Source organism: Hemicordylus capensis, chromosome 2, assembly GCF_027244095.1.
Source record: "Hemicordylus capensis ecotype Gifberg chromosome 2, rHemCap1.1.pri, whole genome shotgun sequence".
Lineage (NCBI taxonomy): Eukaryota > Metazoa > Chordata > Lepidosauria > Squamata > Cordylidae > Hemicordylus > Hemicordylus capensis.
Window position 1 is genome coordinate 148,633,399 of NC_069658.1, and position 21,423 is coordinate 148,654,821.

The following is a 21,423-nucleotide window of genomic DNA, read 5'->3' on the forward strand; positions in this document are numbered from 1 at the left end:
TGTGAACCTCTCCCCACTGGCTGAGCATCTGTGATATCCTGGGGATGTTTATATGAAAATTTGAACTTCTGAAAAGTAAGCAAACAGTGCACCTTCCCAAAGTGCAGTTCAGGAGTGTGAGCTGTTAGAAAGAAAAAGTAAACAGAAGCAAAGACATTGGACAGGTAGGAATGCTGAAGGTGGGAGAGCTGAATGTTAGAAGCTGAGAATTATGGGACACAGGGCCAAAAGCAGCTGAAGAAAAAGGAACAAAGTGAACAGTGAGTTGAGAAGCAAAAATCTGACAGAAATGTGGGTGGAATCGGCAGAAGACTGTGAAGGCAGGAAGTTAAGGAAAAGTGTAAAAGTGCCAAGTGTGTTTAAAAAAAAGTGACTCACTCAGGCTGACAGAGATGTGTAGGTCCACAGAGAAACAAACAATTCTCTAATAGGCAAATCATAGCTGTTTGTGCTAGCTAGACTGTTTGACTAACATAAAAGAAGGCCAAACTGCACGGAAACAGAATTAAGAGCCGGGGGTGCTAATACGAGAAGCCAGACAAAGTGTGAAGACCTGCTGGTCTCCATTTAAGCCCAGCCTCTGTACAGACCAGTTCCTGGTTCACTAGCTTTTTATGCTGTTCATGTGCAGAGATCGTGTTCTTTATAGGCCAGTTTCCAGAAGATCTGACTAGCCAATTACCTGCAACCTCAGACCCTGGCAGAGGTACCAGCTTGCATACTAGTCCTTGCCAGAACCCACACGAGCTCTACAACCTCACCACAGAGGGAGATCTCCTGGTGAGTCACAATGCAGCTGATTGCCTGACCCAGTGGGAACAGTACAATTGGGAGTGTTACTGTTACAGTTGGGCATCCTTTTGCTTCATGGATTCAGTGTTAATCAGGATGTTGGCCAATAATGATTATGTTTAAGGGCATGGCAAGAGGATTTTTGTGGCCCTTCCCTCAACAAAACTTAGCCTCTATTAACAGGCCAGGGTCAGACTATTTCTAACTTTTCAAAATTTCAAAACCTATTACAACTAGATAGCAACCATATCAGTACATTTTATTTTAAGAGTACAAGTATTAACACACTGTCTCTCTCTTTTACAGATACCTAATAAAACGTAAGGATTACCTACCAAAGAACCAATGGCTTGATCCTCCACTGAATCTTTAAGTGACGGATGAATTCTGGATATATGGCAATCAAAGTTTGGAGATGGATCCAAAGCAACTTTCTTTTTGCCCTTTGGAGGTTGAATTTTTTTCACTCTTCCTAAGAGGACCTGTTCAAATAAAGCAAGTGAAGTAGTGTTACTGTCATGTCCTAAACCGCCAGCCACCACAGACCTTGTTGACCTCAGAACCATGGCCCCTGGTTGGTGGCGTCACATCCCATGAGCAGCTGTTAATTTCACAGGCTGCCCTTCCAAGCTGCTGTCCCAGGTTGTCAAGGGAAGTCACGGGGTTCCTGCGCTCGGCAGCCCTCCTCCAGGGCTGGCCCCTCATCATCAGCCAGTCTGGGTTTAAATAGTCCCTGGCGCTTGGGGCCACTCTCACGAGACTCCCGCATCTCACGAGATTTCGGCCCAAGATCTTGTGAGAGTTGTCCACGGCCTCAGAAGACCATGTCATGCCTGAGCGGCATTGTCTGGGCTCTCACCAGGGGCCAGTCAAACATTCCCAGAGCAGGGGAGATGGCCACATGGGGGAGGGGGCTATGCCACCGCTCTGGGAAGAGCGAGTTTACGAACATCACCCTCCTCCCCCATGCCGCCCTGCAGACCGGCAGTTATATAGCTTTATATTAAAAGATAGGCACTAAAAGAATGGTAGGATTCAATTTCTTAGTTGGTCACTCCCCCCACCCCCAAAGTAACTACAGGGAACAAATTGCTTCCTACCAGTTAAATGTAGCCTCCAGGTTATAATACTGACATCTTATACCAAGAATTATTTCAAGACCAGGACTAGGGCCTCAATCTATAGACAGCCACGCCCATGTTACATATGGTACAATTAGTACAATATATGCCATGTCCCTGCTAACTGGGAAAAGAGGTGCCTCTAAGAGATGGTTCTGTTATTTAGTAGTAAGAGAATGGTTTTTATTTATCCCAGCAGTGTCTTTTTCCAGTGGTCGTTTGCTGGTATCTCCTTGTTTGTAGATTGTGAGCCCTTCTGGTATAGGAACCAGTTTTATTTCTCTTACTGTGTAAACCATTTTAAAAACTTTTTTGTTAGTAAGTGATATATAAATGTTCTTAATAACAAGTGGGAAAACTTATTAACAATGGCACTTACATAGGAACCTAGGAAGCTGGCATATACTGCGTCAGACCATAAGTCCGTCTAGCTCAGTATTGTCTTCACAGACTGGCAGAGGCTTCTCAAGGTTGCAGGTAGGAATCTCTCAGCCCTATCTTGGAGACGCCTGGGAGGGACTTTGAAACCTTCTGCTCTTCCCAGACAAGCTCCATCCCCTGAGAGGAATCTCTTACAGTACTCACACTTCTAGTCTCCCTTTCAAATGCAACCAGGGTGGACCCTACTTAGCTAAGGGGGTAAGTCATGCTTGCTACCACATGACCAATTCTTAGTCATAGACTTAATCAACTATGTAGTGTATTCCCATCTACATCAAGAAACAGATGGTGAGGCTGTTCACAGGCGCAGCCAAGACCGGGCTAAGAAAACCAAGCCTGGGCTTGGATGCACATGAGAAACCGCTGGTATCTGCATGACTGCCAGCGGTGCTTCAGCAGCAAACCTACCTGTGGAGCCAGTGGAAGTGAAGTGAGGGACCACTCCCTTAGCCTCATTTTTTTGTAATCATTTGCAGTGTCAGCTGCTTTCACAACCAATGCTGCAATACTGATGAGTGTCCGCCCATTGCTGGAGATATATCCACAATGGGATACCCCCTGTGGGAGTTCCAGGGGCTGAGGTGTCAAATCCCGACCCCCACACCTCTGCGCTGCTGGGGGAAACAGTGGACCATCTAGACATGCGGGATCGTACACCTTGACCCTCTCAGACCCAACAGCAAGATTGTCTGCAGGGAAGGCAAGCTTCTGCGGCCTTTCCCCCAGCCACCCTGCAATCCTCTCAAGCAATCCTGAGAAAGGGCTTGGTAAGTAATGTGCACCTCATGTTGCACAGGGGCACAGACGACTGCCATTCACTGGTCAGATGTGCATGTAAATCATAGTGTGCATATGCACTTCAGTGGATCCACACCTGCACGCTGGCCAGCTTCATTGTTTAAAATGGCATCCTGTGACAAGCTATATGGCTGTGTTCTGTCTGACCGCTTGTAGTGGCATCCAAAGTGAGTTTGCATGTGCAGAGCATCTCTTCGGTGAACCTACACAATCTATAACATGGGCAAACTGGATCCAGCACCCGAGTACACCAATTAATGGCTAATGCCTTTAGTCCACTAATGAATGCCTTTAAGATGCAGATCAGAAGAAAGTTTCTATTTTACTAGGCAAACAATTTTGGGATAAAATTCACTTGGAATAATCATAGGCTTTACATCTCATATTTGAAAATTCTGCCTTCATATTTTGTTCAGCTTTCAAATGGCCCTTTATGTGCCCAGTTCATATTCATATAGTCTTAAACCAATTTGAAAAATTAAGACTCAACTAGGCATACAAATATTCACAATTTCTTACAAAGCACTTACCCTGAAAATAATAATGTTTTCTATTTGGACAGAGTGTTTGGATGCATAATTCAAAGCAACATCAACATATCTGAACAAATACACTCCAAGTTGAGGGTTTCCCAGTTCCTTCACGATGTTTAATTCTTTCTTGGTAGAGTGGTTAATATGCAGACCATGCTGACAAATCTTTGAGACTTCATCTTTAGACACAACTAAAAAACTAGATACTTCTTTATCCTGCTTTACTTCTTCACGCATCTTAGTCCTAGCAATTTAAAAAAAAAAAAGGTGATGTATATTTCCAAACAACTTTATACACTTTATACCATATTCACAGCAGTTAATTATTGTGCTCTAACAATTGTTTACCAATTTGCTTGTGTTATAATCATGTGAAACGAAATATTAAAAACAGGTTACTCACCTGTAACTGATAATCTGGTAGCAATCCGTTGACATCCATTAGAATGGGGTTCTGTGCCTGCGCGGAAGCCTCTCAGTGTGGAGTACCACAGCTCCTCTCTGTGCTTGTGCCCCATCCATGACCACATGACTATTTAAGGCGGGAGAAAGTGCCAGCACTTGACTTGGAGACCACCAGAGCATTCAAACATCTTTGGAGCAAACTCATTTTTAGGTGAGTCTTGCTACGTAGACTTGAGCACTACTGCAGAGGGGAGGTTTGGGTGAGTCTAATGGATATCAACGGATCACTACCAGATCATCAGTTACAGGTAAGCAACCTGTTTATCTGGAGTGTGATCCGTTGAATCCATTAGAATGGATATTCAGTTAGCTCCTTTAGGAGGAGCAAGCAGCAGTAGTGTTACCCTTTTGAGAACACCTGTCCCAAAATTTGCCCCCGCTGCAGAACACATAATGTTTCACATAATGTCTCACAAAGGGCTGTTCAGAGGACCAGGTGGCAGCCCTACAAATGTCCCGACAAGATATGCCAGACAGATGAGCCGCAGAGGCACCAAAAGCTCTAGTTGAATATGCCCTGATGGACTTAGGCAGCTATACCTTTTGCAGGTTATATGTCATTAAGATTGACTCTATGAGCCAGTGAGATAGCCTCTGTCTTGACAAGGCTTGTCCCATAGTCTTTTCTTTTAAGATATGAATAATTTTTTGATTGTTGGATTGCTTTTGTCTTTAATAGGTAGAACAAAATGGCCCTCTAGACATCCAAGAAGTGCAGGGCCTTTTCCAGAGGTGTGCTCGGGGAGTTGAAGAAGGTGGGTAGCACGATATCCTGTTTTATGTGAAGATCTGTCACAACTTTTGGAAGGAAAGTCATGTCGGGACATAGCAGCACCTTATCCGGGTAGAAGCGAGTATAAGGCACATCCATCCTTAGGGCCGTAAGTTCACTCATCCTGCAGGCAGTGGTAATAGCCACCAAGGAGGCCATTTTCAGAGAAGTCAGCTTTAGACTAGCAGTCTTCATGGGTTCAAAAGGCGCTTCTGTTAGTGCTGATAGAACTAGAGAAATACTCCACTGTTCCAGTGGCTGTCATGCTGGAGAATACTGGTTGGTGAGACCCTTCAGAAAACTGTTGCAGCTGGGGTGGGAAAATATTGTCTTTCCATCCCATCCTGAATGTTTCGCAGAGAAAGCTGCTAAGTGGACTTTTATGGATACATTCGAAAGCTGTGAGGACTTCAATGTGGCAAGAAACAGGACCACCTGCCAGACAGTAGCCTTAAGAGATCAGAAGCCCTTCTCGACAGCGTAGCAAGTGAATCTTTTCCATTTGCTTGCATAGTTCTTTCTAGTGGAAGGCTTTCTCTGATTCAGCAGTATTTTATTCAGAAGCCGATCCTCCATGCTGTTAGCTGTAGAGTGGGTACCTCTGGGTGCAGTACTTGTCTGTTTCCCTGAGTCAGAAAGTCCTGGTTCTGTGGAAGCCTTTTGTATGTGTGTCCTGATAGTCTGAGTAGATGCGGAAACCATGGTTGCTGAGGCCACCATGGAGTGATCAGGATACATTTTACTTGGAATGTCAGAATATGTCCCACCACCCTCCCCACTAGAGGTAGTGGGGAGTACATGTACATCAGGTGTTGTGACCAGTCCATCTGGAATGCATCTCCTAATGACTGAGGGTCATGGCTGGCTCCTGAGCAGTACCGTTTGCATTTGGCATTGTGCGCAGTTGCGAATAAGTCTATTTTGGGGAAGCCCCAGAGTCTGAATATAGGCAGCAGGTAAGTGTCGTTCAATTCCCATTCGTGCAATTCTTCTGTGGTAAACAAGCAACTCAGAACATCTGCTAGGACATTCTCTGTCCCTTTGACGTGAATGGCTAACAGAGTGATGCTGTTCTTGATGCACCAATGCCCAATTTGTATGCTCAATGCATACAGAGATCTGGACACCGCCCCCCTTGCCTGTTCAGGTAGGCAACTGCAGTAGTGTTGTCCAAATGCAGCTGTACTACTCTCCCTCTGAGCATTGGAAGAAAAGCCTTCATGGCCTTAAAAACTGATAGTAGTTCCAGGAAGCTTATATGGTATTGACTCTGACTCCAGGTCCACTGATCCTGAGTCACTTTGGCATTGCAATGGCCACCCCAGCCCTTGAGTGAAGCATCTGTGGTCACCCATGTAGATGGGGTCTGCAGCTGAAAATGGAATCCCCTTAAAACGCTGTCTATACGAATCCACCAACTAAAAGACTGAAGGATCTGTGGAACAATCGTCAGCTTCTTTGGGGGCTGTCTATGTTCAGACGGAAGGTGGATATGAACCATAATTGCAACTTTCTCATTTTTAGACGAGTATAGCACACTGTGGTTTTGCAGGAGGCCATAAGGCCTAGTACGCGTTGTACTTGCCTCGCCCGCTGAATTGGACTGACCTGAAATTGGTGCACTAGTTCCATAATAGCTTGGTATCTCTCTTTTTGGCAAGAATGCCCTTCCTTTCTGGGTATCCAGTATAGCCCCTATACAGAATATGGTAGTTACTGGGCTTAGATGAGATTTTTTCCAGTTGACCTGTATTCCAAGGTCTTGGAGAAGGCCCAACAAGTATTGTATCTGAGAAAGTAACTCTTCTCTGTCCCCTGATGTCAGGAGCCAATCGTCTAGGTACAGATATATCTTAAAACCTTTTGTTTGTAGGTGCGCCATCACTACTGCCATGCACTTGGTGAATACATGCGGGGCAGTGCAGAGGCCGAATGGCAGAACTTGATACTGGTAGATTGGTTCCCACTGTGAACATCAGTAATGTTTGGTATGATGGTCTGTTCCCTATATGGAAGTAGGCATCTATCTCTTAAGTCTAACGTTGCAAGCCACCACTCGGTGTAGAAGTGGTAAGATGTCCTGCAATGTTGTCATCTGATACTACTTCACATGGATGTATTTATTTAGATGTCTCAGGTCCATTATAGGTCAAATTCCCCCATCCTTTTTGGGGATCTGAAAGTAGCGGGAGTAAAACCCTCCCGCCTCTGAGCCCATTGCACCTGGACTATTGCTTTTTTGTGTAGAGGTTCTTGGACTTCTTGCTGAAGAGCAGGAGTCGTTCTGGTGAAGTGCAGGCCTCTGAAAGGTGGGCGAGCCTTGAACTCTTATTGCGTAGCCTGATGTGACAATTTTCAACACCCATCGGTCCAATGTTATGTTGTGCCATGCTTGGGCATGGCTTGCCAATCTGATAGTGTTGTTAGTTAATGGAGCCTGATAGATGATGTTGTTGGCTGCCATGTTGCCCTTCGGTGTTCTGGAAAGGTGACAAAAGCATGTTGTCCCTCGATGTTAGAGAGTGTGATGGGTTGTCTATGTTCTCAAAGACACTGTTTTGGAGCCTCTCCCTGTTTGTTACGTTGGTCTTATTCTTCTGTGGGTAATGCTGCTTGGTGAAGGGCTGATACGTCCTCCTATAATCTCTGCGGTCTTGTAGTCTATAATTTGACCGCGGGCGGTTGGATGGTTTTGACTTCAATGCATATGCAGCTGATGAAGAGGAAGAGGTAAAAGTCTTGGCCGTAAATTTTGATTTTTTAAGTTTTTCTATAGTTGCATCTATCTGTTCAAATAACAGGCCTTTACCATCAAATGGTAATCCCTCTATCTTCTCTTCCACGTCTACTTGTAGAGCTGCAGTTCGTAACCAAGCAGGGCATCTTAGGGTGATAGATGCACTCATGGCTCTGGACTGGGATTCCGCTAGGTGTTCCATGGTACTAAGCTGTTGACATGTTAAGTCACCTGCCTTTTGCAGCGTCTTTTTAAAGCGAGCTTTAAATTCTGCCGGAGAAAGTGTGTCCAGCTCTTGTTCCAAACTTCCCCACAGGCAGTAATTGTATTTAGCCATGCATGTTCAATAATTGGCTATTTAGACTGAAAGGCATCCAGTTGAATATACTTTTCTTCCTAATACATCTAACTTCCTCCCTTCTTTGTCAGCAGGGGTCATGTGATGTCTACCGGACCTCAGGGCATTTGCGCAATCTATAACCAGAGAGTTGGGTACAGGATGCTTAATTAGGTAAGTATTGTCCTGTTCTTGCACCCTATAAAGACCCTCTAGCCTTTTGGAGGTCGGAGTGGAGGTATGCGGAACCTCCCAAGCACATTGTGCGGCCTTCAAAATAATTGGCAAGAGCAGCAAGGCCACTGGTTGTGCTTTAAGAAATCTGGCCATGAAGTTATATACTGGGTCGTCGATCATGGCGAGCTGTGACTTCAAGTCTAAACCCAACGCTGCAGCCATTTCTTTTAGTTGAGAGTGATACACCTTCAATTCTTCCATGGGGGGTGCAGGTGAAGGTGTGGCTACATCAAGTGAAGAATCCAGGTCAGTAGTTTCAGTGTCAGACTCAAAATCCAAAGATCCATGGTGACTTCCCTCAGATGGTACTGGGGAAGAGTGTGGAGGAAAAACTCTACTTGGAGATGTCAAAGACTGCTTGACTGTTTGGACTGCTAATTTGGACTGCTAATGACACCACTTGTTTTTCTCTAGTTTGTGTGTGTTTAGTAAGCAGTAGGTGTAGCGTCTGTGTAGATGCTGCCACTTGTCTTCACCATCTGGACAGGCAACAGATGAGGTGCATCTCCTCCAGCCAAAGTACAGATTGGTAAGATGTAATGACTAGCTTGAGGAATGCCGACATCTAATCCCCTTGGCCACCAAACTCTGTCTTCCCCGTAGTTATACGCCAAACCCGGAGAGGTTTGGCCCATCATAGCAGTTTGCCTTTATGACGTTATGATATGGGTGAACCTGCAAGTGTGCCACGGAGACGCAGTAGATGGTTGTGCCGCAGTTAAGGCCTGAGGTGTTTGACGCTCAGAATGCCAATAAGTCAGTCCTATGGGTAAAGTCGAAGTCTCTCCATCCTCTGAATGGGAAAACCCTTTATAAGTAGACAGGGTGGTTGTATTCAAGTCCAGCATTGTCAAGAGAGACTGGGCAGTGCCAGAGTCTAAAGCTGCTCCTTCAATTCCTGAAGGGTCATCCTCTTCTATCTCAATAGTCAGCACAGCTTGAAATCGAGCCATCACCGAAGTCAGAAAGACAGGAGTATTTAAACTTGAAGCCAGCTCCTTATCCCTCAGTGTAAAGTGTGATCTTATTGGAGTTGCTGCCGGTGACAAAGACCACGTCCTCAAGGTCAACCCCTTCGGTATCGAGGGGCTCTGTAGGCTAGGCATCATTGATTTTGATGTTGTTGCTTGCTCCCTTGACGTCAATGCCTGCATCGACATCGAGGGTAGAGTGTGTTTGGCTGCCCTTGATGTCAATGGCTGTCCTCTTGATGCCGTAGTCAGCACCGGCACATCATGTTTTGTCGGTACTGACCTCAGTATCGACATTGCCAGCGTCAACACAGATACAGTTCATGTCGAGGTCTGGATACTGACACGAAAACATCCTGAGCCGACATCAGTGACGGAGTTGATCTCGATGTTGACGTTTTAAGTTTCTTCTTGGTGTGCCCCGAGGCCTCCACCATTTTGTCTCCCCACCTCTTCAAGGCCTTTGGAGTTTTGAAAGTCGGCAGCGAGGGTTTAGACTGGGTTGAAGCCTCAGCCCTCGAGCCATCCTTCCTAGGAGAAGGATTTGTCCCCTCCTTTGACGGACCGGGGCAGCCAGTACTTAGCAGATCTTAGACGAAGTTCACGATTGTGAAGCGTTTGCTTCAAAAACGAATGGCAAATTTTACACGACAAAGTGTTATGGGTCTCACCCAAACACATAAGGCATAAATTGTGACCATCTTGGGAGGGCAACTTTGCCTTGCATCTTGAACATCGTTTAAACTTTTTTCTCTCAATCCGTTTAGAGGTATCCATTCCCTTTCCGAATTCGTAACCAACTACCCATCCAATTTTTCAGCCAGAATCATCCACTACTAACAAATGCAGTCCAATAAACCAGTCAGAGGTCAGTTTGCCAAAGTATCCGTCCAATTTTTTGTCACAATTAGTCCGTTAAAGCTCAAATCTTAGTCAACAGGCTATCCGAAGGTCAGGTATAGCAAAAATAAGCAATGTCTTTCCGTAGAACTCACTAATAACACAAGGAACCAAAATGAGGAGCTGCAGAAACCGAGGAACCAATTTCTATGGCGGTCACAAAGGAACTCAAGTGCTGGCGCTTCCTCCCATCTTAAATAGCCACATGGTCATGTGGGGCGGGGCGCAAGCACCAAGAGGAGCTGTGGTACTTCACACCAAGAGACTTCCACGCAGGTACAGAACCCCATTCTAATGGATTTAACAGATCATGCTCCAGATCTACAAGTTATCAGTACACACCTTGACTTGGAGTGGTTCAAGACATCTTCTAATATAACCCATAATCCCATTTGGTCTTAGGATCCTGCCATTTCAGTCCTCAGATAATTCAGAGTCAGAAAGCAGCTATCTCTATCTCACAAGCTCTTTATCTCATCCCCGTTCACTCCAAATAATTCATTCATTTCCTGTTTAATTTAATTTACTAATTTACTGTTACACCAAAACCAGCAAATTGTAGTTTGTGCTTGCCCTCCAAACCAAAAGTGGAAAACATGTTTTGAAGATGATTTCCAATTCTGATTTGGAGGGAAAGTGCAAACCATACATAGGAACATAGGAAGCTGCCATATACTGAGTCAGACCATTGGTCCATCTAGCTCAGTATTGTCTTCACAGACCAGCAGCGGCTTCTCCAAGGTTGCAGGCAGGAATCTCTCCCAGCCCTATCTTGGAGATGCCAGGGAGGGATCTTGGAGCCTAGATGCTCTTCCCAGAGCAGCTCCATCCCCCAAAGGGAATATCTTATAGTGCTCACACATCAAGTCTCCCATTCATATGCAACCAGGGTGGACCCTGCTTAGCTAAGGGGACAAGTCATGCTTGCTACCACAAGACCAGCTCTCCTCCCTTAAAGAAAGGAGTATTCCAGCAGGTGCAGATTTGCTTCTTACTGCAGCATTGTAATAGGGAAAAACAGTTATCTGTGGAAAGTTTCCTTTATATTAAACCCTTCCCTTCCCTCCCACTTATTCCCATCGGCTTTGGAAGAGTCACATTAATCTCAGTTGAATATACTTCCAAGAAAAAGTGGGTTTGGAGTTTGTTTATTTATTACTACTACTACATTTTATATCCTGCTCTTCCTCCAAGGAGCCCAGAGTGGTGTATTACATACTTAGGTTTATCTTCACAACAACTCTGTGAAGTAGGCTAGGCTGAGAGAGAAGTGACTGGCCCAGAGTCACCCAGCAAGTCTCATGGCTGAATGGGGATTTGAACTCGGGTCTCCCCGGTCCTAGTCCAACACTTTAGCCACTACACCACGCTGGCTCTATTTAACATAATAACAGCAAACAATGGTTTGCAGTAAGCAGAGTAAGCAAGCATGGGGGGTGGGGGGAAAGAGGGAGTGTACAAGTCTGAGGTTTGGCATTACAAGTTAACCCTGTGATTCCAACACACAAGAGAGACCTCTACAGATGAGGGTCAGCAGGAGTTTGCCTCCGGGATTTCAGAGGCTTTGTCAGAACAAGTGAGAGTACTCAGAAGTGAAAACAGATGCCTGACTCACTTGCACCTCAGTCCAGGGGTCCTCAAGCAAGCAACAAGAACTCATAGTTCCACCACCTCACTAACCACCTAAGCCACTTGCATCTTCGTAAGTTTCTGGCAGAAAAAACAAAAGGTACACCTGCAAGTCACCCAAGGATGCTGGTGGAGATTAAAGATTGCAAACCCTCTCGGGGCGTAGCTATAATTGGGTGAACGGGTTCAAAGAACCCGAGCCGTGCTCAATCAGGAGCCGCCATTCGCGGCCCTGACATGCCCCCCGCGTCTGACGTCGGTAGTTTAGCTCCCAAGCGGGGGCCGCGCGGCCCCTTCGGGAGCTAAACAAAGGCTGGCGCTGCGTTCGCAGTGCCAGCCAGGAACTGGTGCTGCAAACGCAGTGCCAGCCTAACTAGCTCCTGAAGGGGCCGTGCGGCCCCTTCAGGAGCTAAGACTGGTGCTGCATTCACAACACAGCCCAGAAGCAGCTCTTCCCCACAGGAAAGAGCAACTCCTGGGCTGCGCTGCGAACGCAGCACCAGCCTTTGTCTAACTGCCGAAGGGGCTGCACGTCCCTTTCAGCAGTTAAGTTGCTTCTCCCGAACGAAGCCTCGAGGCTCCGTTCGGGAGCCAGACCACGCCCCCCGCGTCTGACGTCAGACATGGGGGGCGTGGCTATCCCCTGCATCTGATGTCAGATGCAGAGGGCGGGGCTATCGGGGCGCCCGCCGCGGCCACACATGGGCCGCCACCGGGCTAGCTACGCCCCTGAGCCCTCTTACTGCTGCAATCTTTAAACTGAAGAGCAGATTTTGGGAACTCAGCAGGACTGTTTTCTACTGAGGAGATCAGATTCCTGCTGGAAGCCTGTAGAGGTTGGCTTCTCCCTGCTTTCTGGATTCAGCTCCCTGGTACACAGTTTTTAAAGACTTCTATTCCATCTTTAAAATGAAGGCACTTAAGGCAGCTTGCAAAAAAGATCCAATAAAAACCATGACTGACATCCCAATGAACAAAGTTCCAATGGTGCAAGATCACATAGCTGTGCAAAGTCACAGAGATTTTCAAAACTGATTGTGCAAAAGTCTCCTGCAATACATATGGCTAACTGTCATATTTGGCCATTTCCTTGTAACACTGATTCTAAAAAAAAATTGCTGACAGAGCGCTAAAGATCAGATACTGCCTGTTTCCTTCGTAGCACAATAATCATGGCCTGAACGCTGGATTAGCATCTAATGGTGCTGGAGTAGCAACACAGCTCTGGTGAAAATGAGGAAGGTATAAGACTATTGATAAACTTGCTAAAGGCAATTGATTAGTCAAAAACGAGATCACACAAAAACCTGGGATATCCTTGTACGTGACTTTTCTTAGATCAGCCACTTCCCAGGAACATGATGGAACTATCTTTAACTATGGCTGACATTCTGACTAAGTGCCAGTGCCGCAATGCTGTGTTCCAGACTGCATCAGAGTGGATGAGACAACCATCTCCCCTTCCTTTCACAGCAGCCTACTCTACCCAAAAATATGTCCTTGAGCCTTTCTAGTACAGGCAGCTATGAAATGAAGTGGAGATCACTGCCCCTCCTGCAGCCTTAGCCTGGAATGCAACAGAGCTGCACCAACTCTTTCTTGGGATGTGGGCCTACATTTATAACCTGCATTTCTTCCATCACAGTATTCAAGGCAGCGAGCAGATGGAAGACCTGCATAGCTTCAGCAAACCTGGTGCATTGTGTACCTTCTGATCACACGATGGAAACATATAACCAAAGAGGCACATGCCATTGCTTGTACCACCATAGCTAAATCAGATTTCAGGTTTGTGAAATAACTTATTTAGAACATTATTAAGTTATTAATTAATTAATTAATTAATTTTAGAGTTGTAAGGGATCTTGGAGGCAGGTCTTCTAAACCACCCCCCTGCTCAGTACAGGAATCTTCTGCAGCTTCCCTATAGAATCACAGTATTATTGTTAACTCTCATTTATTCAAGTTATATTTTCGGAATTAGATTCTACATTCCTAGGTACATCAGACAGAAGCTCTCAGATCTCAGAAGACTGACTTTCTTCCTGCCTTTTTGACTGTCAAACTCTATGTCCTTAATTTCAAGTTAACTTTACTGTGAAGGGTTCCCATCTACATCTTGACATTCTCTCCTCTACATGTGTTGTGGGCTGGATTGAGGTGAAATCACAAAGATCAGATGAGTGCTACAGGATGCTTTAGGTTCAAATCTCCTTCGGGATGGAGTGCGCAATTCCACATATCAGCTGCCTTTACTTCGAAGTCCCTTATCAGGGGCCAGTACAGAGAGAACTCTGTCACACACACACACCCGAATCAAGTCTGCACATTGTGGCTTAGCCCAATTTATGTCGGACTTAAAATAATCCTCTATTCCAGTGGCTTTTGAAAAAAGCATGTTATGCCCCACCACTTTCCCTTGATGTGGGGAGTGGCGTTTTTCAAAACTCATTGAAGGGGAATTTGGCAGCTGTTGAGTATGTTCTACTCTTGAGTATTTGCAATGGCAAGCGCTGGGGGTGGGTTTTAGCAGATTGGTGAAATTCTGTGGAGGAATTTGGGAGGGGGAGAAATTCCTAAGTTAAATGCAAGCACAAACTGCATAATATGGGTCTTAACATAGGCTTTAGATATGCAGACTGGAAACCACAGCTTGATGTAACCTGAGCCCTCCCCCCTCCTTTTTTTTTTAAAGCTGATTCACCTGCATTTTTCTTAGTGACAAAGAAAGCAATATCTACTTTAAACTTCCCAACCTCTGAGGGTGTGTGTGGGGAGACTTGAGGTGATGAAGGCATTCACTCACAAAGGCAAGTTCATTCTAAAAATCAGCAAAGATTTGGGTCTGATTCGGCAGGCTAGGGTTAAGCATTCTGGTCTGATCCCTTGGTAACTCATCATGCTGTTCTTCCACAATGCTGTCACACTAACAAAATAAAAGAAAAGCTCTCTCACCTCCTCTTCTGTGAGGATTGGTTGGAAGAAAAACCCAGAACCAGTTGGTGAGAACACACAGGAAAAAGATCTGTCAGGGATAGCAGAGAAGAGCCGACACTATGTGACATGTCCATTTAATGCCCCGAATTAAACATCTTGTGAATCTGCTGCGAAGCAGATTAGGTCTTCAGATACCCTGAGGCATAAAGCCATGTGTGAATAACCTCCAGGGAAGATATTGTTTGAAAACTTGAGCGCATTTATGAAGATGCAGAAGATTACAATGATGTTGTGGATCGACACATCATGTGTTTTTTTCTTGTCCCTTTCTTTGTTTATTTGCAAATTACTTCCAAATTGAATCTGAACATCATACTATTATAGTTGGTAAGTCTCTTGAGTTTACTACAGACACACGAATGGATGTTCCAGCTTTTCTGTGATTCAGATTTTTGACTGATAGGTTGGTCAACTGACCAGGATCCACAGACGCATACACAAAGTCCCGGCCCTAGTGACGGAAGAAGGCATCTCCCAGAGACTGCTGGCCCACACCTGCCCTGCTGCAGTAGCGATTGCACTTCCGGTTGGCTGCTGATGCAAATAGGTCCAGAGAGGGCGTTCCCCATCTCAGGAACACAACTGAAAGCACCCTCCAATCCAGGGACCATTTGTGAGGGCTCTCCATCTGCCGACTGAGGGTGTCTGGCAGTGAGTTGGAGACATCCTCTATATGCACAGCCGTGGGCCAGATCCTCCTGCGGGTGCACCAGGTCCAAGTGTCTGGAGCTAAGTACATTAAACTCCAAGAAACCGTCCCGCCTTGCCGGTTCAGGTACGAGCGGGCGTTTGTATTGTCCGTCAATACGAGCACCGGTTGTCCCTCTATCCACTGACGAAAGGCTCTCAATGCGAAGAAAATGGCCATTAACTCGAGATAGTTTATGTTCTGGCCCTTGAGTGGAGGAGCCCAAAGGCCAGCCACCATAAGATCCTCGAAATGGGCCCCACAACCTGAGGTGGACCTGTTGTAATAACCAACCTCGGGGAAGGTTGCTGAAATGGCACCCCCTCTGTCAGGTGAGCCAAACTCATCCACCACAGTACCGATGCACGACTCTCCCGTGGGGGCCACAGACACTTGTCCAGATGATGGTAGTGCAGGTTGAAATTGTCTAGAAACCAGGCCTGAAGGCGACGCATTTGGAAGCGGGCCAGCGGCAGCACAGCTGTAGTGGAAGCCATGTGGCCGAGAAGTCTTTGAACTGACCTGGCTGTGTGGGATCTCAGATGACAAAACTTCTGTGCTGAGTTCCTGAGGCTGACCACCCTGTGACAGGCCAGGTACGCTCTTTCCCTCTCTGAATCCAAAAGAGTGCCTAGAAATTCTATCCTTCGTGACAGTTTGAGCTTTGACTTCGCAAAGTTCCCTTCCAAACCCAGAGACTGCAGCAGATGAAGGGTGAAGTGCACATGACCCCTAAGACACTCACGGAAGCAGGCCACCAGCAGCCAATCGTCGATGTACACAAAGACCATCACCCCCTGCAGTCTGAGGTGTGCCGCCACCACCACCATACACTTTGTGAAGACGCGTGGGACGGACACCAACCCAAACGGGAGGACTCTGTATTGGTAAGTATGACCATCCACACGAAACCGCAGGTACTGACGATGATAGTGCACAATGGACAGGTGGAAGTATGCTCTTTGAGATTGATGGAAGCGAACCACACCTTCCTCAACAGAAGGCGGAGGATAGTTTGGATCGTGAACATCTGAAATCTCCGATATTGTATAAACGAATTGACCCCTCGTAGGTCCAGGATAGGCCTTAGACCTCCATCCCGTTTGGGGATGGTAAAGTACCTTGAGTAAAAGCCCCTTCCTTGGCCCTGATAGACCTCCTCGATGGCCCCTTTTGATAACAAGGTTTTGATCTCCTCCAATAAATGAGGGGAAGGCCTGGTCATCTTTATCCCGGAAAAAGGCGGTAAGAAAAGGAATTCTATATGGTAGCAATTTTGAATACTGGCCAAGACCCAAGTGTCCGAGGTAATGGCTGCCCATGCGTTGTAGTGGCCCAACAGCCTGTTCACCCCAGAGTCACTGCTCTTAGAGTACGAGGACTTGGGCTTAGGAAACCGTGACTTGTAGGTGCCTGTTCCCCCGCCTCTACGCTGCTGATACTTGCTCTGGTTTCGAAAGGAGTCGTTAGACTGGTAGCCCAACTGATAACCCGAGGGCTTGTATTGACCTTGGCGCTACCAATAACGCCACTTGGGTGGCATTGACGAAGAGGATGAGGCAGAATACAATATACCCATAGACTGCGCCGTAGATTAGAGCTTTTGCACTCTTTCTAGGGTATCATCAGTTTGCTGGCCAAAGAGGGCTTCCCCATCAAACGGCAGGTCCTCAATACAGGAGTGGGCCTCCTGAGAAAGTGACGTGGCACGGAGCCAAGCATACCTCCTGAGGGCTACCGCCGTAGCCAAGACTCTAGCCCCACCATGTGCAAGTTGCTGCTTTGCCACCCGAGAGCCTTCTTGCAACAGGGTTGTGGCAGCCTCTCTCTGGTCCCTCTGGAGCTGGCCAAGGAAAGTGACAAGCTTCTCTAAGATGAAGTGCTGATATCTCGCCCAAAAGGCCCGATGATTCGTCACCCTAAGCAGAGGGCTGGAGGTAGAATACAGCCGTCGCCCCACCGCATCTATCTTTCTGCTCTCCCTATCCGAGGGCGCTGACAGTAGATGCTGCTTGGACCTCTACTGGGCTGATTCCACCACCACTGAATTAGGGATAGGATGCTTGTTAAGGTATTGTGTGTCCTGCTGCTTCACTTTATACATGCCCTCTAGTTTCTTAGAGGTCGCAGAAACCGACACTGGCTTCTCCCAAGCGGCTTTGATAATTTGGGCGACAGTCGGGATCAAAGGAAGAGCTACCACTTACGCCGTCTGCAGCTGAATTAACTCAAAGAGTCCAGCGCCTGCGGGCCAGAGTCCGTAAGGTCCAGACCCAAAGAGTTAGCCATGCAGAGCAACTGCTCCGTATAGTTCTTCAGCTCAGCGGAGGAAGAGCCTTCCGGCTGTTCTGGTCCCGGGAGTTCTGTGTCACCATTCCCTCCATCCCCATCCGGGGTACCTGGAGGTTCCATAGGTTGCAAGGTTACTGCCTCCACTACCACCTCAAGTGGGGTGATGGGCGCAGCCGGTGGCAGTGGTGGAGGCACGGTCACCACAACTGCTGGTACAGACGGGGCACCCCCAGGGGCTACGGGCACAGGAATGGGCTTCGCCGGGTGCCTCTTCTTCTGCTTCCGGCGGCGATCGCTAGGGCTGTGCGAAGACCCAGATCTCGACCCTGAGCACGATCTTTTCTTACTCCTCCGTCCCTCATAGACTGGACAGACACCCAGTGGTTCAGCGTAAGGACGGTAGCGAAGTGGCTGCACACAATAATTGTCCGGTTCCACGTCTGCGTAATAAACAGCCAGTGAGGGGGGCGCTCATGCCTGCCAAACTGTAACCCACAGTCCCAGCGAGGCAGCATTGCTCCATATGGCTGGTGGTAACGCCTGTCCGGCACATCAGGACAGGGAGGAGACTCATCAGAGGAGGGATCAGAGGACCCTGGTAGGTACGGGTCAGCCTGCTCCTCCGACGAGGAGTCCGGGTCTAGTGGGGGCTCCAAGTCCAAGGAGACCACACAATCTGAGTCAATAGGCGACAAGCGTATCGGGTCGGGAGATGGGGACCGAGGAATGTGCTTCTCCTTTCACTTGTGCTTCCTGGGTTTGTGCTCCTCCCCTTGTTCGTTAGTGCCTCCTTTGCCTTCAGAACCAACAGGCTGCTTCGACTTTTTCTTTCTCTTTTTTTGCAAACGCTCCTGAGAACTAGAAGCAGCCCCATCCATCCCCAGCACTAGAGCACCGATCCCACGCCCCTCCTTCGGAATCGCACTCGGTAGCTTTGGGGTCAAGGGTGGGGCCGACAGACCCATCAGAGTTGTTGCTGGCCCCGACATCGAGTCCATTGGTGGCCCTTTACTCGGCAGCACCATACTCGAGCTTACTGCTGAGGCTGCCCCCGTGCTTGGTACCGACAGCGGGGCCCTCTCTCTCTCTCCCTGAGGCACGGCTTGTAAGCCCGAAGGCGGCGATGGCTGCAAGGGTGCAGGTACAGTTTCCAGCGTGACAGTCGTCGGAGCTGCCAGTTGTTGTGCCGGTTCCATCACAGCACCAGGAGAGAGAGCCAGCAAAGACCTTGTCCCCGCCGATGAGGGTTGCTGCCCAGTCTTTGGGCTACCCCCAGCAGCAAGCGAACTTGCCTGGAGAGCCCGCTCCCACATCAGGGCTCCTAATCGGGACGCCCTATTACGACAGGCTTGCTTTGTAAAGCCCCAACAGTTCGGGCAAGTATCCACCCTGTGGGTTTCCCCCAAGCACGGAAGATACTTCGAGTGGCCGTCTGTAGTGCAGATCGTTGCCACACAGGCCTCACAACGCTTGAAAGATGTTTTAATAGCTGCGGCCATAAGAAGCAGCGACCACCAGGCCCACCACAAGGTAGGAGGGAAGGGCGGAGCGGGGGGCGTGTACCGCAAGAAACAAAAATGCGAAACGAATGGCTAGAAGTATAAAGAGGGAGGAAAAAGAGTAGAATAAACAATGGGAAATCAAAACAGGAAAAGAATTTAAGTTTATATTCACTAGGTGAAGGCAGATGAAAGCTCGTAGAACTCGCTCTGGAGGCGGTCGACGAAAGACTGAGGTAGAAGGTGGATAATCCTACAGAGGGAGTATGTCTTCCCGCTCTTTTTTCCGTATTTGGTGAGGCTATGGAAGGTTCTGAAATCTGGCTCTGCGCAGGCGCATAACCCAAGTGTGAATGCACAGAAGACCACGAAGAAGAAGATAGATCGATAGATCGATAGATATAGTGCAAAAGTCCATTAATTTCAGTAATGCAAATTAAAAGGTGAAACTGATATATGAGAAAGACGCATTACATGCAAAGTGAGATAAGTCAAGCCTTAATTTGTTATAATTGTGATGATCATGGCGTACAGCTCATGAAAACCCCAAATCCACAATCCCAGAAAATTAGAATATTACATGGAACCAAGAAGACAAGGATTGTAGAATAGAACAATATCGGACCTCTGAAAAGTATACAGTGTACTGTGCTTGATTGGCCAGCAAACTCGCCTGACCTGACCCCATAGAGAATCTATGGGACATTGCCAAGAGAAGGATGAGAGACATGAGACCAAACAATGCAGAAGAGCTGAAGGCTGCTAATGAAGCATCCTGGTCTTCCATAATACCTCATCAGTGCCACAGGCTGATAGCATCCATGCCACACCGCATTGAGAGAGTAATTGCTGCAAAAGGGGCCCAAACCAAGTACTGAATACATATGCATGCTTATACTTTTCAGAGGTCCGATATTGTTCTATTCTTCAATCCTTGTCTTCTTGGTTCCATGTAATATTCTAATTTTCTGAGATTGTGGATTTGGGGTTTTCATGAGCTGTACGCCATGATCATCACAATTATAACAAATTAAGGCTTGACTTATCTCGCTTTGCATGTAATGCGTCTGTCTCATATATCAGTTTCACCTTTTAATTTGCATTACTGAAATTAATGGACTTTTGCATGATATTCTAATTTTCCGAGTTTCACCTGTATACACACACACACACACACACTCTCTCTCTCTCTCATTAAATGTTCAAGTTGCAGAATGCCAGATGAAAATCTAGCATAGATTCTACAGCTAGCTCTCTAAGAAAGTGTTATAATACTTTCTACTTTTCAGCACAGAATGGAGGGATAGTGTAGCATAAAACAATTCAGTCCCTAATGCCACTGAATTTCATGGGCCAGCAATCCTGGCTGCTACTTGAATCCTGCAGCATCAGCACACAACCAATAGGACGACTGCACCTCAGCTGTAGAATTTTTTTTTGTTTCCAAGATCAAACACGTAAAATATTTTTTGTCTATGCATTTTTTAAAAATTTGGATTTTTTTCCCTAGCTGTTGGGGTGGTGATGGCATGTGGATGGTGTTTTAATAGTTGCCAAGTTTCACCAATTTTATTTGAACTGGTTGTTTTTTGTATAACGTTACATGCTGTGAATTGTCTGGGTGTGATTTAAAAATCCAAAGAAATGAACATTACTGATACTGAACAAAGCTCTGTTGCATAATATGGCTCATTAAGAACAGCTCTATGAAACTTGAGAGTTTGTGTACAATAACAGACTAATCTGACCAAAGTGATTGCTTATCTGTATTATTAAACAAGGAAAACAAAAACTAACTATGTCACTGACCCAGGAGTGTGTGTGTGTACATGTCTGCCTTCCCTTGCAGAAAAGACTTGAGCACATATTACCTAAAAAAACCTCTTCAGGCCCCAAGCCTTAAGAATAGCGGTGTAACTGCACATACTATCTGGGCAAATGGCATGCCACCTCAAAGCAAATATGGCATTCTTATACCCCAAAAGTAAAGGCCTGGGCTCATAAATTGAGCTGTTATCTGCTTCTAAAATAGAAAAATAATGCAATACACATTTATCTGGCAAACTACTAAATGTTCCAATATCAAAGAGGCAGATGGACAGATATTTGTTAATGTGTTACTTTCATGGTGAATAGGAGAGGAGCATGTGCAATTCAGAATTGGAGAAGGGGTCTGGAATAATGAGGAAAGTGAATAGGAACTGACTGGATCCG

At 46.6% G+C, this 21,423-nt stretch overlaps 1 protein-coding gene across 2 annotated transcripts in view; it reads right to left on the reverse strand.

The window, feature by feature from the left end:
* TEX15 (testis expressed 15, meiosis and synapsis associated) overlaps nt 1-21,423 on the reverse strand; it is an 84,150-nt gene that overhangs the window by 45,598 nt on the left and 17,129 nt on the right. For both annotated transcript variants that reach the window (XM_053292159.1, XM_053292160.1), the window contains exons 4-5: nt 3,683-3,929; nt 1,128-1,274 (exon numbers count right to left, since the gene is read on the reverse strand). In XM_053292159.1, the coding sequence (XP_053148134.1) occupies nt 1,128-1,274; nt 3,683-3,929 (394 nt within the window). The remainder of the gene's footprint in view (nt 1-1,127; nt 1,275-3,682; nt 3,930-21,423) is intronic.